The following is a 26,292-nucleotide window of genomic DNA, read 5'->3' as shown; positions in this document are numbered from 1 at the left end:
AGATGTAACCTTCTGCATCGCCATACCTGCTAAGCATTTTTTTTAAAAAAAAATCTATAAGGCTTTGAGCTTTCCAAGAGAAGGACTGCAATCCCAACTGGAGAGTTGAACCAGGCTCCTAAACAGGAAAAAAAGAGCAAACATCTTTTATTTTAACTTCGATCTCATTGGGGAGGTTTCTTTGACCGTGTGTGTTTCCTGGGCTTAAAAGAAGCACACTGAATGGGAAAAAGTATGACGGGTACAACAAATAAAATGTACTGGGTTTTGCCCCCCTCTGCTGCTTCTGGGATGTTTCCAGATGTATATTGCAAAATATACATGCTGGTTGAGGTGGTCTCAGGTAAGTGTTGACTTCCCGTTTCCAATTACTGAGCCTTTTTAATTGCTCCTAGCCCTCAGAGGGAGCATCTTTTGGCCTTGCCTGCCTGCTGTTCAGTTGCCTTGCAGGAGTGCACTGAGCCATCGGAAGACAGTGTTACACTCTCGAATTAGGCAAGAGAGAAGCTGCCTGCGGTGCTTCGGTTAATGAGGCGATCGACAGCAGCTAACATGCACTCTGCCATCTCCTGACACTTCAGGGAGCCCACCCAGGCAGAGACTGAAACTCGCTGGGACAAACTTAACAGAAGAAGAACTCTGATCCTCAGGATAAAAGTGAAGGAGCATCCAAGGTGATTGGGAAAGCGGAAACGAATGGCCAAACTGTATAGCCAAAGCCAGTAGAACAGGGTTCTGTACAAACCTCTTGACCATGCACATGAAGCTTGGTATCCAAAATTAAGAACCAGGAGGAGAGAGCCATAAGAACACAAGAAGAGCCATGCAGGACCAGGCCAAAGGCCCATCATGTCCAGCATACTGTTCTCACTGTGGCCAACAGTGGGAAGCCCACAAGCAGGGCCTGAGTGCAACAGCCAGATCAGGAGGACAACGTCTACAATGATGATACTTTTGCTGCATGTTTTCTTCTGCCAGCACACTGTTACATAGGAACATGCCTTTCACTGAGTCAGACCATTGGTCCATTTAGATTAGTATTGTCTGTACTCATTGGCAGTGGCTCTCCACGGTTTCAGGCAGGGTTCTGTCCCAGCCCTACCTTGAGATGCTAGGGATTGAACCTGGGACCTTCTGCTCTACCACTGACCTACAGCTCTGTTGCTACGTTACACTACAGCCTTCCCCAAACTGGTGTCCTCCAGATGTTTGGGGCTACAACTTTCATCAGCCTTATCTAGAAAGTCTGTACTACCTGGGGATGATGGGAGTTGCAGCCCAAAACATGCAGAGGGCACCAGGTTAGGGAAGGATGCAACAGTATAATCTAAGATGCTGCATTGTACCATCAAACAACAAATCTGTCGAGCCTGAAGCTGCTTTGTTAGAGGGTTGGGCTTGAGTGTGGGGATCCCTGCTCAACTGTGAAGCTCACTGTACAGTCTTTGTCAAGTCATTCTTTCTCAGCTTAACCTACCTTGCCGGATTGTCAATGACCACAACATGAGATAAGCTCATGTTTGTCTCCTTAAGCTCCCTATAGGAGAGGCAGAACATAAATGAATGGAAGTGTCTACGAGTCTCACAACATATGGATATGGATCAATTTGCTCGATTAATATCACATTGTAGACACAGGGACACAATCCAGTGTGTTTACAGTAGTCTGACTGTACATAACTGTGTGCTAGATTACAGGTTAAAGGTTTTTCATATATTTTGTTAATATTTATGTATATAATTTCAGCATTTATTCTTCACCATTGTTTGATAAATCATACTTGAGGTGGCTTCCAGATAATATAATATTTTGTAATCTCATATTGCTGACATTCATTTCCTGTATTTCGAAGTTGATGACTTTTTCTGTATCAAGTCTTATCAAGTTTTGACATACACAGTCATCACAACAAATTAAAAATAATCCTAGCAATAAAACAGAGAAACAAACAGCAATATATGTATATAGAACAGCCTTCCTATAGAAGCCCGCCAAGCTGGAAATAGAAATGGATTGCCTTCAAGTCGATTCTGACTTATGGCGACCCTATGAATAGGGTTTTCATGGTAAGCAGTATTCAGAGGCGGTTTACCATTGCCTTTCTCTGAGGCTGAGAGGCAGTGACTGGCCCAAGGTCACCCAGTGAGCTTCATGTCTGTGTGGGGATTTGAACCTTGGTCTCCCAGGTCGTAGTCCAGCACCTTAACCACTACACTACACTGGCTGTCTGCCCGCCAAGCTACTTCAGCTAAATTGGGCCACTTGGAAGATGAGAAGTGATAATTGTTTTATTATAATATATTCTACTTCCTATAATTTTCATTGTGACTATAAATATTGTAAATCAATGCAATTAAGGTACCACTAATATCTAACCTGAGACTAGCAAATCTTCTTGGTCGTTATGCTGGAAACTGGAGATGTGTGGGGTGTCTAAATCATGGCTTCTATTGATTTTGTCTTTCTTTTTGTCTGTAATGATCCTTCTTATAACCTTGAGGTTGGGGTGTCTTCTAGGGGCTACTATCCCATAGAGCCCATCAGGGTGTGCCATCTCCTCCTGGCTCCAGCATCTGCTTTGGACAATACTGGGTTTCCTCTTTTGCAGCTAAGACTGGTGGGTACATTCTAGGATACAAAAAATCACAGTGACTCCACCTCCTCCTCCAAGATGATGATGATGATGACATTTATATCCCTCGCATCCTCCCAAAGGGAGCCCAGGGCAGCAAACAATAGTGATAAAAGACTAAAAACATCTCTTTTAAAAAATTTTAAACACAAAACATCTTTGAAAACATCTTAAAAACAATTACAATACAGATAGAGACTGGGATAAGGTCTCTACTTGTTGAACGACGAAGGTCTTCAGCAGGCGCCAAAAAGATAACAGAGATGGCATCTGGCTACTATTTAAGGGAAGGGAATTCCATAGGGTAGGTGCCACAACAGTAAAACTCCACTTCCTATGTTGTGCGGGATGGACCTTCTGATGAGATGGTATCTGCAGGAAGCCCTCACCTGCAGAGCGCAGTGATCGACTTTGTATATAAGGGGTAAGACGATCTTTCAGGTATCCTGATCCCAAGCTATATAGGGCTTTATACTCCAAAACCAGCACTTTGCACTTAGCCCAGTAGTTAATGGGCAGCCAGTGCAATTCTTTCAGCAGCGGGTTAACATGTTGGTGATGTCCTGCTGCCCCAATAAGCTATCATGCCCTGCAGCTTCTGAATCAACCTCAAGGGCAGACCCACATAGAGCACATTACAGTAATCATTTTAACCAAATTAGATACTGGGAGGTGTTCTGGAACAGGTTTTTTTAAGTTGCAGAGAAATGCAGCAGATGTAATGGGATGTTTTTAGTTAAAATGTTAAAGATCATCTCCTGAATCAGGTTGTTGGGATATGGCATTTATAAGGAAAGGTTCAGAGGGAAGAAGAAAGGAAGTTATGGGAGTAAATGAAAAAACATACACCAGCATTTCCCACAAATACAAGGAAACATATGATCCCACAGAAAACGTGTGTGTTTGTGCAGAAGTGGATTTTCATGCGTAAAGAAATAGTTCCAAGCCAAATCTTATAGAATGATATGTCAGTGAAAGAGCTGGTATTTATTTTATTTTATTGCGTATGAGGAAAAATAACTGGTAGGAGGAAAATGCATGCCTGGTTTCTGTTGCCTGGATCACATAGAAGCAAATGGAGAAACTGAGTGTGTGGGAGGGTTAGACCTGCATTGTCTGACTGATTTGGGCTACAGGAGAAAATGCGCCCTTATAGCCCTTTTCTAGGTGTGAAGCAAGCAAGAAACAGCAGATGTATCAAACGCCTACCATGATACAAATAATATCCCCTGTGCCTGATTCCCAATACACACAGTTCCTAGTATTTTGGTTCTCTCCTGTCAGCAGCTTGGTTTATGCTGACCTCTAAATATTCAGCTCATTATATAGTATAATGTATAAATAAAACAGAAACAGGCAGCTGTATTCTTCAGGAGGGTATAATAATCTGCTTCCTTTCCTTTTTAATTATACGGGATTTGTCTTCATGTGTCAAGAAGCAATCTTATGGGCTAATTTATTGTTTTACAGAATTAGATACTGGGAGCTGTATGCATGCAGGTGTTTTTAAGGTGCAGAGACGTGTAGCAGAGGTAATAGGATGTTTTTGGTGAAAACGTTCAGGTGGAACTTGACTATTACCCAGCCATACTCTGGATTCCACTTGCTACTCTCAGTGCAGCTGCTCTCTCCAAGTAGTTTTTCTTCCTCTCATATAACACTAGAACTTGTGGACATCCCATGAAGCTGAATATTGGCAGATTCAGGACAGACAAAAGAAAGTACTTCTTCACACAGCACATAACTGATCTGTGGAATTCACTCCCACAAGAGGCAGTGGTGGCCACCAGCATGGATGGCTTTAAAAGAGGATTAGGCAAATTCATGGAGGAAAAGGCTATCAGTGGCTACTAATCCCGAATATGTTCTACCTCCAGAGGCAGAGCAGTATGCTTCTGAATTCCAGTTACTGGAAACCGCAGGAGGGGAGTGTGCTATTGTGCTCAGGTCTTGCTTGCAGGCATCTGGTTGGCCAGTGTGAGAACAGGATGCTGGACAAGATGGGCCACTCGCCTGATCCAACAGGCTCTTCTTATAGGGACAGGACTGAGAATTAGATCAAACTGGATCCTTAATTTGGGGGGAATTGATGGAGCTCTGCTATGCACACTCCAGACACAACTCCCCTATTTCTAGAGACACTAATCTATGTATCTGAAGCACAGAGTCTTCAACCCAGCCTCCTCCGCTGACTGTATTTTTATCCTGCCTTTCAGACCATTGTTGTCTCTAACTGGCTCACATCAATAAAAAAGAGACAGCCCTCTGCTGTCAGGCTTGCAAATTAAAAAGACAAGAGACAAGGGGATGGGAGCGGAAGGAAAAGTTAGAGAGCACAGATCAGTTCTTCCAGAACAAAGTGATAACTTATAAGCGCACAACACTGGGCATCCCCATTTGGCATTCATCTGTTGAGCAGGGCAGTGAAATGGGACCACATATCATTCTACAAACACTGCACTGGCTGCCTGTGTGCTACTGGATCCGGTTCAAGGTGTTGATATTGTTATACAAAGCCCTAAATAGCTTGGGGCCCCAATACTTGTAATACCTGCCGATCCAGACCTTGCGGTCCTGCTTATGGTCCTCCTAGGATCCGTTGTGAGGTGATGTGGGACAGGGCCTTCTGTGTTGTGGCACTCCCAACTGTGGAAATCTCTGCTTATGGAACTATGCTTGACCCTCTCGTTGTGAACGTTTAGGCACTAATTTAAGGCACACTTATTCCCCCAAGCTTTTTTGGGGGAGGAGGGTTTGAAGGGGATTTAGTGCACAACAGTTACTGTGGTTGTGATGTTGGATTATGGAAATCAGCTGGTGGATTTTTAAAAATGTATATGAGACTGTATTGTACATCATTCTGAACTCTTTCAGAGAACAGGAAGCTGAGTCAGACCATTGGTCCATCTTTTTCTGTGTTATCTGCTCCGGTGGTTCCCAAACGTTTTTCCCCATGGACCATTTGAAAATTGCTGAGGGCGGACCATTTAATGATTTTTCTGCCTCTTGTAGCCATTGTAATGCACTGTGCTAGATTATGTATGGTCCATAGAATTCAAATTGTAATACAGTAAAGTACAATATGAAAAATAAAAGAAGCAAAAACGTACAATTAAAATCAATATGGATATTTAATGTGATGGATGGGCTATCTCCCATCTTCAGCTACAAATCCACAGAAATGTTGCAGATCTCAGACCACAGTTTGGGAACTCCAGATCTACACTGACTGGAAATGGCTGTCTAGGATTTCAGACAGGGGTCTCATTTCCCCCCCCCCGCTTTACCTGGAAATGCCAGGGATTTAACCTGTGACCTCCAGCATGCAAAATAGATGCTCTACCACTGAGCTCCTGCCTTTCCCCTATATATAGGTGCATGTGTGCATGCCTATATGTATATGTGTGTGTGTGTGTGTGTGTATGTGCATCTAGAATGGGACTGGAAGGAAAGGTTAGAGAACAGAGATAGGCTCTTTCAGAACAAAGTGAAAAACTAGATTATGTATCTATCACCTTTCCTTCAGGAAGAAGGGTGATACATAAATATGTCAATCAAATAATATCTCAGATGTCTTCACTTGTGGAGAAGACAGTCCCACCAGATGTGGAAGACGTTTGGAGAGATTATCCTCTTTTATTATTTATTTGTTGAATTCTGCCTTTCCACTAAGTGGTGCTTCAGATGGCTGGCAATAATTACACAAATGCAATAAGATGGCAGTAATATGTGTTTCAATCATTAAAAACCAGTCACAGCCAATTTCAAAAAAGTCAGCTTAGGGAGACAATGGCTTGGCTAAAGAAACATCTGTTTGCCTCCTGGTAAAAGGTCATCAGAGATGGGACTGACTTCTAGACCAGCAGCCTTCCCCTTTTTCAGTCCCAGGACCTTTCTCTAGTCCAGACATGCAGTTTGGGACACACGTAAGTCTTTTCTACATTTGTATAGTGGTAGTACTACTGTTGCTACCCACCTTAGGATGGACTATGACCCAATAGTGGACCCCATTCCAGTTGCTGAAGACCAGTGCTTTAGACACTAGCTATGCAGGAGGACAACAAAATCCTGTGTGTGTGTGTGTGTGTAACACAAATAAGGAATGCTGGGAATAGAGACAGAGCAAGCTATTCTAGTCAAGTGAGTACAGGCAATTCCTTTGCCCCCCTTCACCCATTTTCCAAGGCACAGCCCAGAAGATACAGGAATATTGTGCGCTTTGATCCTAGGCATATGAAAATAACATCTTGACCTTGGACTGACCCTGTGCAAATTGGGACTCTTGAAGTGGCAGTGATTGCTGTTTAGCCCATTGTGAGCTTAGTGCTGCCTTGCTTTTCCCCCTTGAGGAAAGTCTGAAAATGAAATGCAGCCTTTTGTCAAAGGAAAGAATTTGTCATCTTTACATTCTCGGGCCACAGCTTCTCCTGCTCCAGATTGCATATAAATCCCCCCAGTTTGATGGCTAGCCTTGGCTATCCATTAAAAAATTAAAGCTTTCCTGCCCTTGCTGCAGGAGCATCAATAAGCCCTTGGGGTTTTTTTTCTTCCATTTCTTCACATTGCCATTGGGAGCTTTGCATATTTATAAAACTGGAGAGGGTTTCAGATACTATATATTGTTTACTGCAGGTGCTGATAGAAGATATGTAAAGAGTAGCTTGCTGCCAAACTCAGTTTAGAACAGTCCCTTCTGGCTCAACGAAGGCAGAGAAACCTTTTTTAGTCTCCCCTGGGATGCCAAAGGCTTCACGATCCCTGCTTTAATGCAAGATGTTATGATGGTTCAGGAAATGGACTGTGTGGTCTTAAAGTCTGCTTTGTAATTCCCTATAGGGGTGTGCAGCCAATTTGGATTAATCATGGGCTCCTTTGTACAAATTCAGAGCTTTTCAGAGCCAGAGTAAGATCTCTCCAAAGTGCTTGAACCAAGGCAGGGACCTCTGAAGTGATCTGAGATGCTTCAGAGATTTGGACTTTGAAAGAACACTGCAGACAGTATGTTGAAAACATTTCTACACAAGTTTGTCATGAGCTAAATGGCAGGATGGGGAGGGATGGAGAGCTGTTTTGTGATTGACATATCTAGCTTTTAATCACAATGAATGTCTTTATCTGGGCTCTTCCAGACAGGGAGAGGGATGCTGAAGTAATGTATCACCTTGCTCTTGTCTGTTCTGTGCTCTTTGCTGATTCTGGTAGTGGTGATTGCTTAGAAAATGCTAGAAGTGAAGGCAGATGCAAAAAAATTCATTTAGCTTCTCTGCAGTCTCCTTATCCTGCTTTAGTACACCTTTGACTTCTTTATCATCCCAGCGTCCAGTTGCCCTCCTAGACAGTCTCCTGCTTTGAATATGTTTAAATATTTTTTGTTGATTTTTATGTTCTTAGCAAGGTGGTCCTCAAATTCATTTTTAGCATCCCTTATTGTCTCCTTGCATTTATTTTGCAAGAGTTTGTGTTCCTTTCTATCTTCCTCATTTTGACAAGACTTCCATTTTTTGAAGGAAGCCTTCTTGCCACTAATAGCTTCCTTGACTCTGTTCATTAACGATGCTGGCATCCTCTTGGCTCTGGTGGTACTTTTCTTGATCTGTGGTATACACTCCAGTTGAGCTTTTATTATTGTGTTTTTAAACAACTCCCAAACGTTTTTGAGTGATTTGACCCTCTGGACTTTGTCTTTCAACTTCCTTTATACCAATCCCCTCATTTTTGGGAAGTTTCCTGTTTTGAAGTCAAAAGTGACCTTGTTGGATTTTCTTGGCAATTGGCCATTTATATGTTTGTTTAATTTAAATTAATTTAATGGTGTCAAGGTGTCGTATATGTGGTTCTAGAAGGTCTCCTATCTAGACTGTAGCCACCAGACCCAGACCTACATTGCTTCAACAAAGTGACGTCTTCGTGTGCCTTCAGACTAGACTCTGGGAAGGAAACAGAAGCTGTGGCAATAGGATTTGATTGCACACCCTCGGAAATTGTAAGTTGGGACATTGACTCATCAATGTCCAGGGTTCTGGATGTTAGACTGAACAAGAGGAAACACATTTGATGCAGTTAGCACCAAATCACTGACAATGACTGTATAAAATGTGAATATTTCTGTTCATTTACCATCTCTTATTCCTGACTTTCTGTTCCTTTATCAAATCCCATCCTTTGTCTTGTATGCCGCACCTAGATTTTAATACCTTCAGGGATGGTGCCACTTCTGTATAGCACATGATATACTGTTGGTGCTAAATGAATGCTTGGTGACCTCAGTGATACTAGCAGCAGCACTAATTGCTGGATACTAGCAGCACTATTAAATTATTTGATTCTAGGTCATTTCTGTTCCCTTGGCTTGCAATCCTGGGACATAATCCTTGTTCCTGTCATAGCACAAATTGTGGATGATGATGGATTATTGTTCACAAGTTGCTTTGTATGCTTAGTTAATATGTAGTACTAGTAGCAGTGAAAACTTGGAGATACAGTCCACAAACTTTACTAGCCCACAGTTTGTTTATTTGTTTTACTATCTCACCTGCCCACTTCTGTTAGTAATTTGTGGTTTAAAATAAAAGTAAAAGAAGCAACGTTTGGAAAGGTGCTCCAGATCACCTGGAGGCTCACCATAGGTAATCAGGTGAATGACTATTTCCAAGCATAGGAGTAGTAACAAATGGTTTGGTTCTTTTTGCCTCTCCATCCTCCTGGACTCATATATGTATGTTTCAGTTACATATATTTCTGAATTCTAGGTTATATATTATTTCTGTACACATTCTTTGTAGGACCCAGTGACACAGAACAGACTTAGTAGTTTAATTTGCTTTAATTTGAGTTGGCGTTAATATTTCATTCTGAAAAAAGCTTTTTTTCTACTCCTTTACAAAGTCAAGGTCAGGAGTGATTTCTGATGTGCAGTTCTTGTGTCAGACCGTCAACCTTCCTTGAGCCGAGATGCCAACTCTCCCATATGGTGAAACATTAGAGATATCTCTGGCACCCATTGCCTTGCTGTTAGTTTGATTTCTCTGCTAATTTGCTTCACTGTTGCTTTGCCAACCCTGAGGCTGGTATATGGACACCACATGTAGTCCTGCACAGTTCTCCAAGTTGGAGATTATAAATAAAATTCCCATAAGGTTTAAATGGCTAATCACTCTATAGAGAAACAGTAGCCTGGAGTTAGACTCATTAGGGGAGTGCCAAACCATCAGAGCAGAAGGGAGATGATAAAGTGAGAGTGGAAGCCAACGTCAAGTATTTTGTGTAGAGTTTCTCTCATGTAGTCTTCAGCTATCAGTTGGAGACCAACACTGACAATGGCAGAAAATCCAGATAAATCCCTTCCCCAGAAAAGCATCTAGGCATGGGCTCAAGTCTGATGCTGCTGGTGACTTCAAACAGAATAAGTGCTGTACTATTAAAGGATATAAATGAGCCCAGAAGATAATATTTTCTAACCTAGGATCTGACCTATTGCTGAAGCTCTTTAGATTTCACAAAAGCAATGTAACCCTGACTTCATAGAAGTATACAAAATCATGCATGGCATGGAGAAAGTTGATAGAGAAAAATCCCCCCCCCTTCTCATAACACTAGAATTAGAGGACATCCAATGAAACTGAATGTTGAAAGATTCAGGACAGACAAAAGAAAGCACTTTTCATTCCATAAACTATGGAATTCGCTCCCACAAGAGACATCAATGGCCACCAACTCAGATGGCTTTAAAAGAGGATTAGATAAATTAATGGAGGATAAGGCTACGAATCCTGATGGCTATGTTCTACCTCCACTGTCAGAGGTATGCTTCTGAATAGCAGTTGCTGGAGACTGCAGGAGGCATCTGGTTGGCCACTGTGAGATGGCCACTGGCCTGATCTAGCAGGCTCTTCTTAACCATCCAAAAGGCGCTCGAACAGGCTAAGAGCTATGGGAAGAGACTAGAAGTTGTACTCTTATTATTCTTCAAGCTTTTGACCATAGCAACAAGGACTAGTAACATTTCTCTTATTTCCCCCACCCCCTAAAATCAGACCTGATATGTGTGCATTGGGATGAGTTGTCTTGCAAGTTTTGTATAACAGTGGGAGGCTAATCTTCCTTGAGATTTATTATGACAAATAAATGATAATGTGATAATAAATCTCAAGGGAGATTAGCCTCCCACTGTTACACAAAACTTGCAGGATAACTCATCCGAATGTTTTAAATATAAATCTTTAGGTAGAAAGTGGACCGTTAACGGGAAGCAAGTTCATTATGAAGTTCAACATCTTAACCCCTGATTAAGCAAACTTCCTGCAAGTGAACAGCTTGAAACCCTCCTGACTATATAAAATGATCTTGTAAGTAGAAGTGTTTTTCCACGTTGATCTGTTGTACATTATTGTTTGAAGACTCTAAAAATCAGACAAGATGGTGCAGTAGAAATGGCTGCTTTAAAGGGCCGGGGTCAACCAGTTGCTAGCGGAAGGTCAGCTGACTTGGTAAAGGCCCTGGCCTTTTAATGTGACACTTGAAGCCTGTTCCATACATATTTTATAATGATTGCAAACCTGCAGATCTTTGAGATCCTCATTATAGCTATCTAGATGTCTTCAAAGCTGGACGCTGGCTTACTGTAAGGATGTATGAGCTAAAGATTCTAAGGCACGTTGTATATTTTGTACACTGAAATGAGCCACAGGAATGATAAAGAAAAGCAAATGCTTGAACTTGCTTTTGCATACTCCAGAAAGGCTAATATAGCTTTTGGTAGGAACACAGGAAGTTGCAATATACTTAGTCTGGCCCATCTAGCTCAGTATTGTTTACGCTTATTGGCAATAGTTCTGTAGGATTCCAGGCAGGATTCTTTTCCACCCCTACCAGAAGATGCTGGGGATTGAACCTGAGACCTTTTACATACAAAACAGATGCTCTACCAACAAGCTATTGCCCTTCCAGAGCTATGAGTTTTCTTTCCTTCAAGATCTCTTGTCAAATGCAGTTCTGCCACAGCAAGATCATTAGTGAGCTGTAGACCCTTCCCATTTTAGGTTACCCCTCCTGTGGAACTCAAAGAAGGGTTTCCTCTGTGGTGGTGTCACCCTACAGTGGCATGACCTCTTTTGCTTTCCCTATGGTAGCATCATAGCTGACAGGGGACTTATATCATCAATGTCTCTTGTAAGACAGCCTTATCTGGCACAGCAAGGATCTGTTCATTCTCCTCACTCCCATTTAGGTATTGGAGGTAGCTTCACAGCTGATGGAGACCTTATGGAGGAGAGGCCCTTGCAGGTTCCGTCTGAGGTTCATTACTGCTGTAGCTGTTGAAAGGTAGGGTGAACTCTGTCAGGGAGAGGAAGCCTTCTGAGGGCTGGCCCTACCATCAAGCAAAGTGTGGCAACCACCTTAGGTACCAGGTGGTGGAAAGCAGTGGCATTAGCTCCTGGCTGTTCTCCTCTGTTGGGCCACAGAGCTGTGCATGCCACACAGCCCTCTGAACTAACTTGCTTCCCTTGGGAGTGGTGGTACACACTTTCCTGTTGCCTGTTTTGATGTAAGATTCAACTGCAAGTCCAGTTGGCAGTGGGGGTGGGGAATACCATCTTGCCTTTCCCTCAGGTAGCAAAATGTCTTGGGCTGGCTGTGTGCCCTCAAATGTATCCCATCTACCCCAGTGTGGACTTACACATTGACAGGCACTTTGCATAGTAATCATATCTCTCTGCTGAATCCTTGGGTGGGGAACAAAGAGCCCTCATATAATTTATGTGTCCTGTTGTCCATGGAGTCCATGTGGGAGTAAGCTGACAGTCTTGAGCTAGCTGCCTGTTTGGCTGCTTCCTTAATTTCATGCATAACCTGGCATTGGGGGGTTGGGGGGGAGAGAAGGTGGGCAGGATCTGTGCTGTTTGAAGCTGATTGATCCTTCAAATGGCTCGAGTGCCTTGGATGGTAATAGCTCTACAATCTAGGCCAGGGTGGTGGAAGAAATGTAAATCTCATTTGTATAAATCTCCTGGCTACAATTATTGTTGAAAGATTATCACTTGCCTCCAGTATTCCTGAACTGCGGTGGGGGAAGCGAACCCACGCACAAACAGACAACCCACAAACAGACTATCTGTATTACAGAATGTAGGCACTTGCCCAGACAGTAAAGGCAGTAAAACACCTCAGGATACCTCAGTCCCCAGAGAGTGCCTATGCCAGATGGCCAGGGTGCATGGTGGCTTGATGATGCTCTTGCTTTGCTGATATGGTGTTTATGGGCCTTTTGCTATGCCTCAGTCATACCAACTAGGAATGATGTTACCTAGGTAGAATGGACTGTGCTTTTGTGGGGACATTACAAAAGCACATAAGAGAGATATAACAAATGGGCATGTAACTTTGTACAAACCTGAGCATGTTGGGTAAGTAACGGATGAGCTGTTTAAATGTCTAGTTCAGCAAAGGACGGTGTGTAAATGCATGTATATCTCTGGCCTTTACTCTGAGGTTCTCTATGGGACCATTTCCTTCATCTTGTACTAGGTGGTAGTGTCTTGCTGTATAGATGAAAGTTGTCTCTTTGATGGGCTGTCAGAGGACAGTCTCTGAGTCTTCTATTGGAAGGGCTCCAAGTCCAATTTGAAGATGAAAAGCCCTAAGGGACCTTGTAGCTGTCCATCAACAGCACCTGAATCATAGACGGAGCAGGGACACAGGTCACCTGGTCACATGCTTCCCCATTATGATGAGATGTATTCCCTTTCTATTTAAATTATTGTAATGATTTCTAAATTTACATCTATAGATATGTTAGCTTATGCTGATTTTATGCAAATCTATATCCTCTTTTTGGTGATGCATATGTAGCCTTCTTGTACATGGTTCAGATGCAGATGGCTTCCTGAAGGACCATATAGTGACTTTGCCTGCCTTCCTTCCTTCCCTGTGACAATATGTTGGTTGACTGAGCTGCTTACTCCCCTCCTTCTCTCTTGGGTTTTTCCAGCATAATTTAGGAGCCAACATTTGGTTTCTGTTAGCACAGCTGACATGATATAGTATGTCACTGAAAAAGGAAAGCACTTGGGAGCCTGGAAGCTTCTTGTTCTGTGTGAGTTTGATTGCTGGACAGGAATAAAGACATATAATCACATTTCAAGGAATGCAGAGGCTGTTCTTTGGACATCTTCCCTGCCTCTTTTTTGAGCAGACTAACTTTTTAGCCCTGGACAAAACACAAACGGGCATGGAGATATCTGTTAGGATATTTGTCTACTCCTTCACTTCTCTTGACAAGTACATACTAAACAAATGGAGAGGGGAGGAGGACTGTTCCTGATGGCTCAACCCCTGCATCCGTGCACTCAGCAGAGCATTTGCAAAGGAACATCTAGGTGACTGTGCACACATAGGCACCTCTCCGCAGACAGTGTCCTGAATGTGTGAACATCAGGAGTGAGGCCAGGGAGGCATGCAGTGGCCAATATGTATGGTCCTGCTCTGCTTTTATGCTTTTACTTTGTATATGGAGGAGAAGATGTCATAGAGGATGTAATATCACTTTGTCATAACAGCTGTTCATCCTTTGTCAGTTCATGTATGCATGCTAATAAACTTTGCTTACAGTGACTCAGTTCAGGCTTAACAATAAGCCATAGGTTAGTGCAAAGTGACTGAATCTCAGAAAGCCCCAGGCTTGTGTGCTCCATCTTCTGCTGTCCTCAACTAGTGTGGCCACAAGGAGGAGAATGGAAATGCTTGCTTTCTATTTTTAAACTTAAGTGCTGAAACTTGAGCAACTCTGGTTAGTTTTAACTGTGGTTTAATGGCAAGCCAGAATCATCAACTTGTTTAAGCAAACCATAGTTAATTACTTTGGACCTCATGGGGAGCTCTAGATCATAGATAGGGAACCTGTGGCCTCCAGGCCTAATTAGACTTTCCAGGGATCCCAGTTCAGCCCTTGAGGCTATTTTCCTCAAGCCCCGCCCTCTTGCCCAACACTGACACACTTCAGGTGACACACTCCAAGTGATCACACTTCAAAGGAAGAATGTGGAGCACATTCAAAACGCAGGAATCAGAGGGCAGGGATCAGCTGTACTCTCCAATTTCAATTGGGAGCTCCTGAGTGAAGTTGATTCCTGATACAATTTAAATTCAGTGCCAAATGCAAGCCCTGCTGGGGTTGGCTGGACTCAGGAGCTTCCATTCAGGAGTTTCTGACTACAGCAAATCCCTGCTACAAGCAGGGGTTGCTTTTGGCACAGAGAGTATAACCAGGGCAGAAAAAGAAGGTGGAGTGCACTTTGATCAGATGATTGACAGGTGGGTGGCCCCCAGCCAGATTCAGGTCTCCATGTCTGCTCTAGATGGTTGAAAAATGGATGTAGATACTTTCAGAATCCTTACAGCTGTACCAGCCAGGCTCAGTTTGCTATGATGCCTGAACTGTGCAACTAAGGATTATATGCTTCCTTCAGATGTGGATCTCAAACCAGGATAAAACCATTATTTTCAATCCTAGTTTGAAAATGGTGTCATCAGTGGCAACTATGGTTTGACAAAAGGAGGTCTTGTATTAAGCTGGGTACATAAGGGGAAGAGAAAATAGGATGTGTGTAGGTTCACCACATATTCTTGATCCAGGAAACCATGGTTTGTTGGACTGGTAATGCGATATCTGAACTGGACTATTGTGAATGTCCTGTAAACTGCTGCTTTTCTAGATTACAGAATGTTTTAAGATTAATCTTTCTGCTGTCAATCTGAAATTTCAGATATACAAAGCCTCTAGGTCCTGACTGATCATCACAACTGTGTCACAGTTGAAATTATGTGATTGTTTCAAGTAAGAAATGGTGAGGAATTAAAAAAGGGATACCAGCTGTCCCTCCAGTCATTATCTTTCTTTTCTAAAGACAAGTTTCTAGCAGACCTAGAGATAAAAACACATGGATCTGATTCCTTTAGTATAGGGGTCAGCAATTTTTGTCACTGGACCTAAATCTAGTCTCCTGAGGGTCCACATTTTCCAGCTGAGGAGGGAGTCAATTTTCCGAGGGTCTTAGGGAGAATCTTGGTCTGCTACGGCTCACTCCCTTCTGAAAGCGGCAGAACTAGTTGCCAAGTAGGCCTTTAGTGGAGAATTGTTTTTACATTCTCCATATTTTACATGCCACATATTATTGTTTCCTATTCTTTGCTCTCTCTCTTTCTCATAATCAAGAGGAATTTTTTCTTTCTGGCATGACACTCCTTGTTGAAAATAAGGTTTGTCTTCTGGGAGCTCTAATACAATGGTGAATTGCAGTAATGCTCCTTTACTGGCAACAGAATACAACCAGGGGATCAATGCCTCCTCCCACCATACCTATGACTGAAGTGGCTTCCTCTAGAGGATACATCATCATAATAGAAGAAATGAATTGGTTGTTTATTTTGTCACATGTCTGCATTGTGGAAGCTGCCATTCAAGAAGTTAACAAAATAGATATCCTTGTTGAAAAGCATGAGACGAAGAAGTTATGGAAGACGACTTGAGTGTGATAAGAGTCGTGCCAGCTCCTCTTCAACTGGTGGCAGCTTATATTGTTTAGCAGCATGAACCCACCCATATATATATATTTAATCTGTTTCCCCCCATTTAAAAAAGAGTAAAATATACATCAATCTGGTACCTTTCAGTTACATTGAAAGAGAAAATATGGTGTGTGTTTGTGTGAGAGGGAGAGAGAAAGAGAGGGGAAAATATAATTTTAAATCATCTGACAAGCCCTTAGAAATATGGAACGATGAAAGCTTGAGCATGAATTGCTGGGGGATGGGCAGTTTCTCACTTTTTCCTTTGAAGAGGATTTTTTGGGGGGAGGGGGGAGTAATGTAGGAATCTGTAGGAGGGGATGAGAGAAAATGCTTTAGGGTGGCACATGTACAATTTGCTGCATTCTGTTTTACCTAGTAATTAGTTTCTCTAAAGACAGACAAGCAGTTTGCTTTCCTGGATCTTTCTGGCAGAGGTAGAATTTTAATACTCTTTACCAGTGACTGGCAGTGTGTTTTGCAGGCAGCTGGCATTCCAACCACAGCCAGGAGTGCCCAAGAAAAGTGTTGCATCTTCTTTTCTGATCCCTTCTCTTGGAATTCTGAATGTGCACATTTTTACTATAGTTGTTCCCCTTTCTCTTCACTGCAACATAAAATCATATGCAGACCCTTAGGTGATCCCATTAGACCAGTGTTTCTTAAAATTTATGAAACTCTCTTCAAGATTTTATTTCAGTTCAACCTGGTGACAATACTGCAGCCAGGAGTGATTTAAAATGGAAACAACGTATTTATTAGGGATTAAAAAATGGAAATGGACTGCCTTCAAGTCAATCCCGACTTATGTCGACGCTATGAATAGGGTTTTCATGATAAGCGGTATTCAGAGGTGGTTTACCATTGCCTTCCTCTGAGGCTGAGAGGCAGTGACTGGCCCAAGGTCACCCAGTGAGCTTCATGTCTGTGTGGGGATTCGAATCCTGGTCTCCCAGGTCATAGTCAAACACCTTAACCACGGCATCACACTGGTTCTCTTTATAGGGTTACCTCCATGCTTTTTAAAAAAATAAGGTGCCGGTACTCATATATACATCTCAGGTGTCAAAGGCGAGAGTAAAGTGGTGCATCTTCAGCATTCACCAGAAACTGTACAATGAAGTTAACAGACATACCTTGGTGGGGAGGGAGTTCCACAACCTAGGGGCCACCACAGAGAATGCCCTCTCCTGGGCCGCCACCACCACCCAGGTTTCTGAGGGTTGTGGAACTACCAAGATGGCCCCCTCTGCTGATCTCAACACTTGAACGGGTCTGTCGTTGGTCATTATGAGAACAGGATTCTGGGACAGATGGGCCACTGGCCTGATCCAGCTGGGTCTTCTTTTCTCATTTTAGAAAAAAATAGCATGTCTACCTGGAACCAATGTTGCTTCAATCCAGGCTTTTATAGTTATAACTGAAGACTCCATAAGAACAATATTCACTGTTTCAACGCCTTCTTCCATCCAGGTTGTTGAACCTCTATTCCCTTATGGTGGGGAGATCATTACCCTCATGGGCAACCGATGGGGGCAGTTCCCTCAGCCCCCCAGAGTGCCCTGGAATGAGGCTACATTTTGATGTTGCAGTGAGGCATTGTGTTACAGGGAGGCCACTGGGCTGCTGTAGGTAGGCAAGCTATTGCTAAAGACAAAGGAAAGGTTTTTTTTTTAAATAAAAAAAAAGTGGAGGGGAGGAGAAAACCCTCAGTCACTTGGAATTTTATTTATTTATTTAAATATTTATGAGATCCACTTTCATATGAAATATTACAAGTCAGTATACAGCCTAAAAACCAACGTAAAAACAAGTTTAAAATGACAAACCCATCTGTAAAGCTGGTTGGCAAAGAGTGTCAGGTTTGGAAAGCTTGTCTTAATACATCTAAAAGTAAGCAGGGATGGCTCCTGCCGAACGTCTGTTGGGATGGGGTTGTATGGGGCAGGACCTGCCACACTAAAGACTCAGCCCTGGTAAAGGCCAGCCAAACTTCCCAAATGTGGAACCACCAAACGGAACCCTTAAGGTACTTTGGGCCCAGGTTGTTTAGAGCTTTGTGAATTAGCAGAAGTACCTTGAACCTGGCCTGATAGCAAATTGGTAACTCCTGTGAGCAGTCTGGCTGCTGCATCCAGCATCTTCTGGACCAGGTGCAAGGGCAGCCTACATAAAGCATGTTACAGTATTGGAGTCTTGCGGTGACTAATGTGTGGACCACTGTGGTCAGGCTATCCTGGTCCATGAATGGTTGTAGCTAGCCAGAGTTGGCAGAAAGCCCTCCTCACCATAGAGGTCACTTGGGCCTCTATGACAAAGATGGATCAAGCAGTACCACCAAGCTGCAAACCTACCTCCTTAAGGTAAGGGGGGCAAATGGCCCCATAAAAATGGGAGGGGGGATATTTGGCCTAGCATAAATCCAGACCAGACACAAAACTAGTAAGGTGTAGAGAAACCCTCAGTGACACAAGAAGAGAGTGCACATCCTGTGAATAACAGCTTCATTGTTGTCTTTGGTTCCTTGGCCTATTATAATGTATATGAGGAAGAAAAAGGGACTTGACCTACTGCCTGTAGCACCTGTTACTAAACAAGTTTATGCCATCATTGTGATGTGACGTGAAAGTGAGTGCTCATCAGTGTGGATATTCTTGGTTTGACACTCCTGAATGGAAATCCTGTGGTTATCTGGCTGTAGCCTTCAGGAAAAACTGAAGAACAAACAGCAGGCGTCGGTCTGAGCTGCTCCTTTCTTGCTGTAGCAATCCTTGTTGCACTGTAATCACACAATTATTGTGCCATTAAAATGTCATATTCATAGAAATCCACATAAACAAAGCATTAACAATTGCTGGAAAATTGTAGTCTTTACTGCTAATGACCTGCTCTCCCCTCAACTCCTTTCCCCCCCTTTTTCTGAGCCTTGATTTAAGAGGCAGACACAGAAGTATGTCTCCGAGCTTAGAGAGTTTCAATTTTTAATGTGCTGTCACAGTAAGAGACTTGCCTTCCCTTTCCTTGTTTTTATTTTAAGCCACAGGTGTTTCCAAGGAAGCTACATAGTGAGCTGGTAAAGGAGGAGGCAGCTGTTACCTGAGTGTGCTCTCAGCTCCGGAAAGATGTCAAATATCTTGTGTAATAAGGGAGAGTTTATTTTGAAAAGTGTTAAGCTTCCTGCCTTGATACACAGGGGGTAAAAATTAGGCAGCATCTTTTCATATCTCCAGGTACCTCTCTCCCTGTAAAGATAACATGCCTTGAGTAATAATTAACAGACAGGGAAAAGGGGTCAGAGAGAAGGGAACTGGACTTAGTCCACCAAATTAATCTCTGATAGAACAACTTAGCTTCTGTTGTGAATTAATGAAGTCTTTTCCTTTAAACTTCTTTGTTGTCCCTAAGAGGTCCTGTCTAATTGATTCCTCAGGGACTCAGGTGTGTTATTTCACAGCCTGTTAACTTACTTTCTCAGATGATAGCTGCATAATTCTGTACAGTTTGAGATATCCCTTTGGTTGGGTATTTATGTTGCTGCTGCTTGTGCTAAGCATTCCAATTGCGTATTTCTTTGCTGAATTTTTCATTGAAGAAAACAAATATAACGTCCCTTTGTCCTCAGATGAACTGAAACTGTCCCTTTCAGTTGAAGTTTTGACAGACAATTTGACTGGTCTAGATCTAACATAACAGTTATTTCAATTTTTCCCCATTGCCTGTAAATTTGTATGGCCTAATGTGCACCCATGCACATTAGTGTGATTCAGAATCAAGGAACATCTCTGCTTTTTGGTCATACATGGGAACATTTTTACTTTGGAAAGCTTCTGTGTGTGCCTTTGAGATTTCATCTTATAAACTCAGCCCAGAAACTTGTTTCTTCTTTGCTGCTCTTTTTCTTCATGCTGTAATCACTGCAACTAGTTCCCTAGACAAAAATGGTGATGGGGGGATGACCCTAGACTTGAGATGGAAGATGTGGGGCTAGATTGCTTGTGTGCAGCCAGGGGACCTAAAGCCCCATCTGGAGATGAGCAGATAAAGGATTTCTGAAGACCCCATCAGACAAAGAATCAGGTACCAGCAGCCCCAGCCACCTGAACTGACAGCTCAAGACATTTCCAAGAAGCCACTCTTCCAGTCACTCAGTCGAGTCCATTCTTCCTTGTCTGAAGTGCCAACTGGTAGAACATTCAGCTGATGAAATCGTCAGGCCCTACTCTACTATATCGGGCTCATTTATGCTGCAGTGGTTATTGGAACAAATTATTTACCTTGGAGCTATCTAAAGTCCATCTTGCATCCATTTGACTCCAAGTTTTTGCCTTTATTATTGGATCTTCACTGGCTCTAGCATGGACCCTCTATTGCCTCCAAGTAGCTCCATCCAGTCTCTGAATACTCTGGGCAAGTGACTTCATCCAGATGTATTGCTGACAATCAAGGAAATTGCCACTATCTTCTATATATAATTGCTGAATTTACACATTACATTTCCAGAGTTGAGTCTGTTCTCATGCACAAAAATAATGTATTGTGAACATTGGCCCTTTAACATACAAGACAGGATGGTACTGGGAAAGAGATTTTGAGCTGTCGTATTTGCTTATTTATAAAAGAAGATAAGAGAGCTTTGTAGTTTCTTGTCTAAGGCCTTGCCTGTGTGGGGCTTTACTGCCAATTTGAGTCACATTTAATAGGTATCTGGCATGTGTTGTCTCTGCTGACAACATCTGGGAATGGGTAGGTGCAGTGTAGCATAACATTGCCTGACTGAATATTGCCTTTCATTCTCCCTGCATAGAGCTTTTTGTGGTCTGCTCAGTATGTATATGTCCTGAGATAACTCTTCTCTGGTGTCCTGCCATACATATATGATTCTTGATAGTTTTCATGACCAAGGTGGAAAATGCAAACAATGCTTATTTATAAGGAGGTACTGTGCAAAAGCAAAATGCTTGCAAGGTAACATTTTTTTAAAAAGAGAAACTATAGGAACATGAAAACCATGTGCCTTTCTTTGGTCACATTTACATTATGCATTTATTCCACTATTATTCCACTTTAAACAGTAATGGCTTCCCTCAGACAGTCCTGGAAAGTGTAGTTTGTGAAAGGTGGTGAGAGTTAGGAGACTCCTGTTTTCACAGAACTACAATTCTCAAAGTGGTTTAACAGTCAGCTCCTCTTCCCAGAGAAGTCTGGGAATTGTAGCTCTGTGAGGGGAACAGGGGTCTGCTAATAACATTCAATACCCTTCACAAACTACACCTCCCAGGATTCCTTGGGTATAGCCATGACTGTTTAAAGTGGAATAATAGTTAAATAAATGTATGGTGTGATGTGGCATTTATATAGTTATGAGTGGTGTAAGTTTCATTGTGATGGAACTAGTCTGTTGCTGGAAAGGGGATGTGGGTTTTCCTCATCTTGGCTGTGACACAGAAGTGGACTGGAAATGTCTTACTTTCTCACTCAGATTATTAGTTGCCCTCATGTTAGCCATCTTCCAAGGTCAATTGGACATTGGCATGGGACATTTTCTTTTCTTTTGTTTACCACAATAGGTTAACATTAGCTGAAACAAAAAAGCACCCAAAAGGCAAAAATAAAATGTATCTTACGAGATGTGCTTTTGTCCCAGGTGTTTTTTATTTACAGAACAAAAATTGTAAATGGAAAATAGCTGAAATTTGGCAACAGCTTACTACTGTTGAGATGACAAAAAATTAGAAGCTCTACATTGTAGGTCTACTTCCATGTACATTCTGCAATGAGCAGTCACCCCAGGGTGGACTCTAAGGCTGTTTTCTTTCAAGAAGGTTGATATGTGATGGAAAACGGAGAGAACAAACAAGAAAGGAGGCTGAGCTTTGCTTCTCCTATGTCTACTTGCTATAATAAACATTGCAAGGAAGCCTCAAGGCTTAAGACAGCTCTGAATGGGTGGCTGGCAGGTGAAGAGCAACATTTAGCCTCCTATGTTGGCAGCTACTGAGTGTTCTTTATGGCTGCATCCAAAATCTGAGCTGCAGGGCCTGTATCTCAAACTAGTGGCAGTAGCTCCAAACCTGTTTTTCATCACATTTGGCTTATTAAGTGCATCATTTTCCTTTTGTTTTGTTTTGTTTTTGTTTGCATAGAGAATCTTGTTGTCCAGAAGATGAATGCACATCAGTTAGGGGGGTCCTTCTTTGTAGATATCTCAGTTTCTTCTGGAATGACTCTAGATGTATGCAGTGAATCTTCTGTGGTAAAACTTGGAGGGAGATGATGGGTGTACTACGATATCACTGTTAACCACAGTGTTATTCTGGAACATTTCTATTTTTAGTGTTTTAAAATGCTACTGTTTCCCAAAGGATTGTCCAGGAACCAATTTGTAAGCAGTTCCATCCTTATATATTTGGATGTCTCAAATCTTTAAAGTTCAGAATGGTTCAACATTTTGGCCATTGAACGAATACACAGATATGTGAATTGTTTTTAAAAGGCATTTTACTCAGACTTCTATATTATTCCTGTAAGTATATTTTAGCTGTGGGATTAACTAGGAGCCTCACAGTCAGATCAGAGCCACTGTTCAAAGCTCTGCTGGGCTGAGTTCTTCACATGGAGCTATGCTCAAGCAAGGGTCCCCCATTCTTTTGAAAGAAAATGGGAGCAACTCTTGATTGCAGTTGTTCACGTGGTTAGCATAGAGATGGGGAACCAATGGCCATTCAGATGATATGTGGTTTCAACTCCCGTCGGCCCCAGCTAGCATGGCCAATAGCTAGGGAGGATAGGATTTGTAGTCCAATGGCATCTGGAGGGCCACAGGTTTCCCATCCTGTATACCCTGGGGCATGTATGTGATTGCTATAACCATTATGCAAGGCTGCCTTATTGCTTTTATATGTATAAGTGCCTTTAGGAGGGTAAGATTTAATAGTTAAGCTCATAATGTTGTCTTCTGTAGCTTGGACACCTGCCAGAGAACTAGTTTGTTAGAAGATGAGGTTGCAGAACAGTCAATGTCCCTCAGCTGGGCCTTATCTATGAGGAGGCTAGATGTAGCCTCAAGGACACCTCTTTGAAGCTCATCTAGATAGCCACTAACGAGCTGCATGTGCTGAGAACCGGTAGCACATGTGATAGGAGGCTGGTAGGGAGGGAAAGGACCGTTTGATGTACAGTAGCCTTGGCACTGATCCAGTTAGCTCTAATGAGCTACATGTGCCAAGGATGGGCTTCACATGCTGATTAACAGTAGGGCACGTGCCATGGAAAGAGTAGCATAGAGAGGTCAAGATGTGCTTTGGCACCAGACTAGTGTCCTCTCACGTAAATAGGGTGATCCATCAGGTGCCTTGACACCCCAGATCAAGGGACGGGGATACTTCAAAGATAGTGAGATAGTAGCCATTGTCTATTAGGCATAGGGCAGCTTTGATGCCTAGTCTGATTAATGATGTACCCTGTCAAGATGTGCCGATTTGATGTTAGATATAGCTAATGATGCATTCCGTCATTGTGTATGCCTTGCCAAGATTTTCTCTATAAAAGGTGCCTGTGCCGTGAGCTCAGGGTGCAGACCTTAACGCCTCTATGTGAGAGACCTTGGGTCTGTTCCACTGGGTAGGCAAGCCTGTTGTGGCCCAGCTCAGCATACAGACTGCAGGTGCCCATGTGGGAACCTTGCAGCCTGTTCCATTTATTGGGTATGCTGGTGTGCTCGCTAAATTACTCAATAAACATCTCCTTGAGAGTAAACCTTTGAATCTTCCTCCTTGATTCCATGGTACTGATCCTTACAGTTTGAAGCAGCCCACAGCTGGGGCTAATTCACATCCCTAACTCAATATGTCAAGTTCCTGTGTGTATGCTGTAGCTTCAGGATAAGGGCACAAACATAGAACAAAAGGCTAAAACCGTTGGTTTCAATTAGACTAGGACAAATTTAACTAAATTCCTACTCATGGTACCTAAAGTCTGGACTTGCAGGATGAGGAGAGAGTTATGGTAAAGCTCTTTTAAAAGCTGGCGGAGCTGATTAACTATTTCCCCCCATAGAATGGGTAAAGATTCTTCCTCCCCCCCCCCTCTGGAACAGCTCTCAGTCTCTCAAATACTTTATTAACTCACTGTTTTATATAATTAATACTGGTCATTAAGCTGCAGCATTGAAAGAAAAATGGCCTAATTTCTGAGGGGAAAAAAATAAATTTATTACCAGTACACGAGAGAAAATGAATATGAGATGCAGAGAGAGGAGCTGTGTGGAAGATAAATAGGAAGGCAAGTAGGGTATTGACTTGATCCTTCTCGGGTGCATGCTAATTTGGAACTTAAAGTGAGTTAGATCATAATAAATTAAATTTAGATTTCTGCACATCAGTTAAATAAGTCCCCAGATAGAAATGTACTTGAGAGGAAGGAGAGATAATATATGGTGGAAATGTTATAATGAAGATTTTATCAAATAATCCATAACTGATGTGCTGCCCCGGATGAGCAAAGGGGTTTCCCTACTTCAGTTTGTCATGTTCCTTCCTCTCCCTTATCAGAAATCAAGGAAAAGGTAAGCTGTCAGTTGGCTTGAATGACATGTACTTGTACAAGCCAGTCGTAAAAATGTAGGGCTAGAGAATGAGCTCAAAGTCATTTCGACCAACTCATCACTGAGGCAAGTTCTTCTGTTCCAAAGCAAGATGCCTTAGCGATTAACTCACATGTTACCTTGAGGGGACAAGTAATTAGCTGAAACGCACAATCAGGAGAGTCACATGCTGACACTGCAGTTTTTCTTGGAATGTGCCACTGAGACAGCCGATAGGGAGGAGTCACATGTCTGAATGTGGATGCGTGTTTGTGTAATGATCATGCCACTGAGAGGCTAGACTAGAAAATATCTCCCAGAAATGCTAGTTTGGTGAGTGCAGAAAGTTGTTTTAGTATCTGGCCATTCAGATGTTAAAAAAATGCACTTAACCACATACACTTGATCCAGAAATGGGCCAGTGGAAGAAATTCTAGCAGATGCTGTTCTGTGAAATGTTGTGCAAGAGCTAACAAGCCTGGTGTTAGCACACATCCTGAGTTGTGCACAATGTGCAATGCCTTGCACAAATGGAAACAGACCTCTATATTTCAGTTCTCTTTTCTCATACAAAGATCTTGTGCCAACTCAGAAAAAGAACAAGCCTTCGGCTTGCAGAAGTACAGCTCTGAATCCATGTCTTTGAAAATAGGATAATGGCAGATCAGGATTTTATGCTAAATCAGGGATCAGCAACCTTTTTGGGCCAATGAGTTACATTTGGGAATTTTGAGAGAGTGTACTGGGTGCAAGTCGCAAAATGACTGCTGTGGAGGCACGACATAACAAAATGGCTACTGTAAAAGCATGGTGTAACATAAAATGGCTGCTGTGGGGTATATGGCATAATGGCTGCCACATCTAAACAAATAGAAAAGCGACAGGACCACAAAATGGAATGGGCATGCTCTCCATCAACCACCACATCAGTAGGGAGAAAGGTTCCTTACATTATCCACTGCAATGCTAGCTCTCAGAGAGAAGCTCTTTGCATCTCTCTCCTCTGTTCAGAAGCAATGGGACGGTGGGCATCCAATCCTGGCATTCACTGAAATGTGGCCATGTTTAAGGGTGCATGTTCAGTGTAGGAGAGGCTGACCCAAGGCAAACAATATCTGAGTGGGAAGAGCAAATCATCTCTTGTGTGTAATAGATTTTTGAGGAAATATTTACTGAAACCTTTCGTTGGCACCATATGAGGTTCTGGCAGGCACACTGGTGTCCATGGACACCACATTGGTGCCCTCTGCTCCAAATGCTGTTCTCCTTATGGGCTAATTTAATTTAATGCATGTTAACCCAGCACTAAGCCACATTTGCTTCAACGCAATTTCCTCCAAATAAGCATAATAAAAATAATGAATAATAGTTTAACTTAAGATGATACTGTTTTACTTGTATTTTGGTCTTTCAAATGACATATCATATGGAAATGTTCCTGTTCCCATGCAATTTTATTTATTTAATCATTACATTTGTACCCCACATTTCCACCAAATGATGCTCATGACAGTT

The 26,292-nt window shown here is 42.4% G+C and overlaps 1 protein-coding gene across 2 annotated transcripts in view; it reads left to right on the top strand.

Annotated features, from left to right (window-relative positions):
• The window catches only part of GALNT14 (polypeptide N-acetylgalactosaminyltransferase 14), a 366,983-nt gene that overhangs the window by 125,148 nt on the left and 215,543 nt on the right, over positions 1-26,292 (top strand). Inside the window, exon 1 of one of the 2 annotated variants that reach the window (XM_061624998.1) lies at positions 24,159-24,200. The exons of the other annotated variant lie outside the window; for it this stretch is intronic. Coding sequence (XP_061480982.1) covers positions 24,198-24,200 — 3 coding nt within the window. The 5' untranslated portion in view covers positions 24,159-24,197. Of the gene's footprint in view, positions 1-24,158; positions 24,201-26,292 lie in introns of those variants that run through there. 2 annotated transcript variants of the gene reach the window in all.

This window comes from Rhineura floridana, chromosome 4, assembly GCF_030035675.1.
Source record: "Rhineura floridana isolate rRhiFlo1 chromosome 4, rRhiFlo1.hap2, whole genome shotgun sequence".
NCBI classification, from domain to species: Eukaryota; Metazoa; Chordata; class Lepidosauria; order Squamata; family Rhineuridae; genus Rhineura; species Rhineura floridana.
Note: the sequence above shows the minus strand (reverse complement) of the source record. Positions and strands in the feature narration are given on the sequence as shown.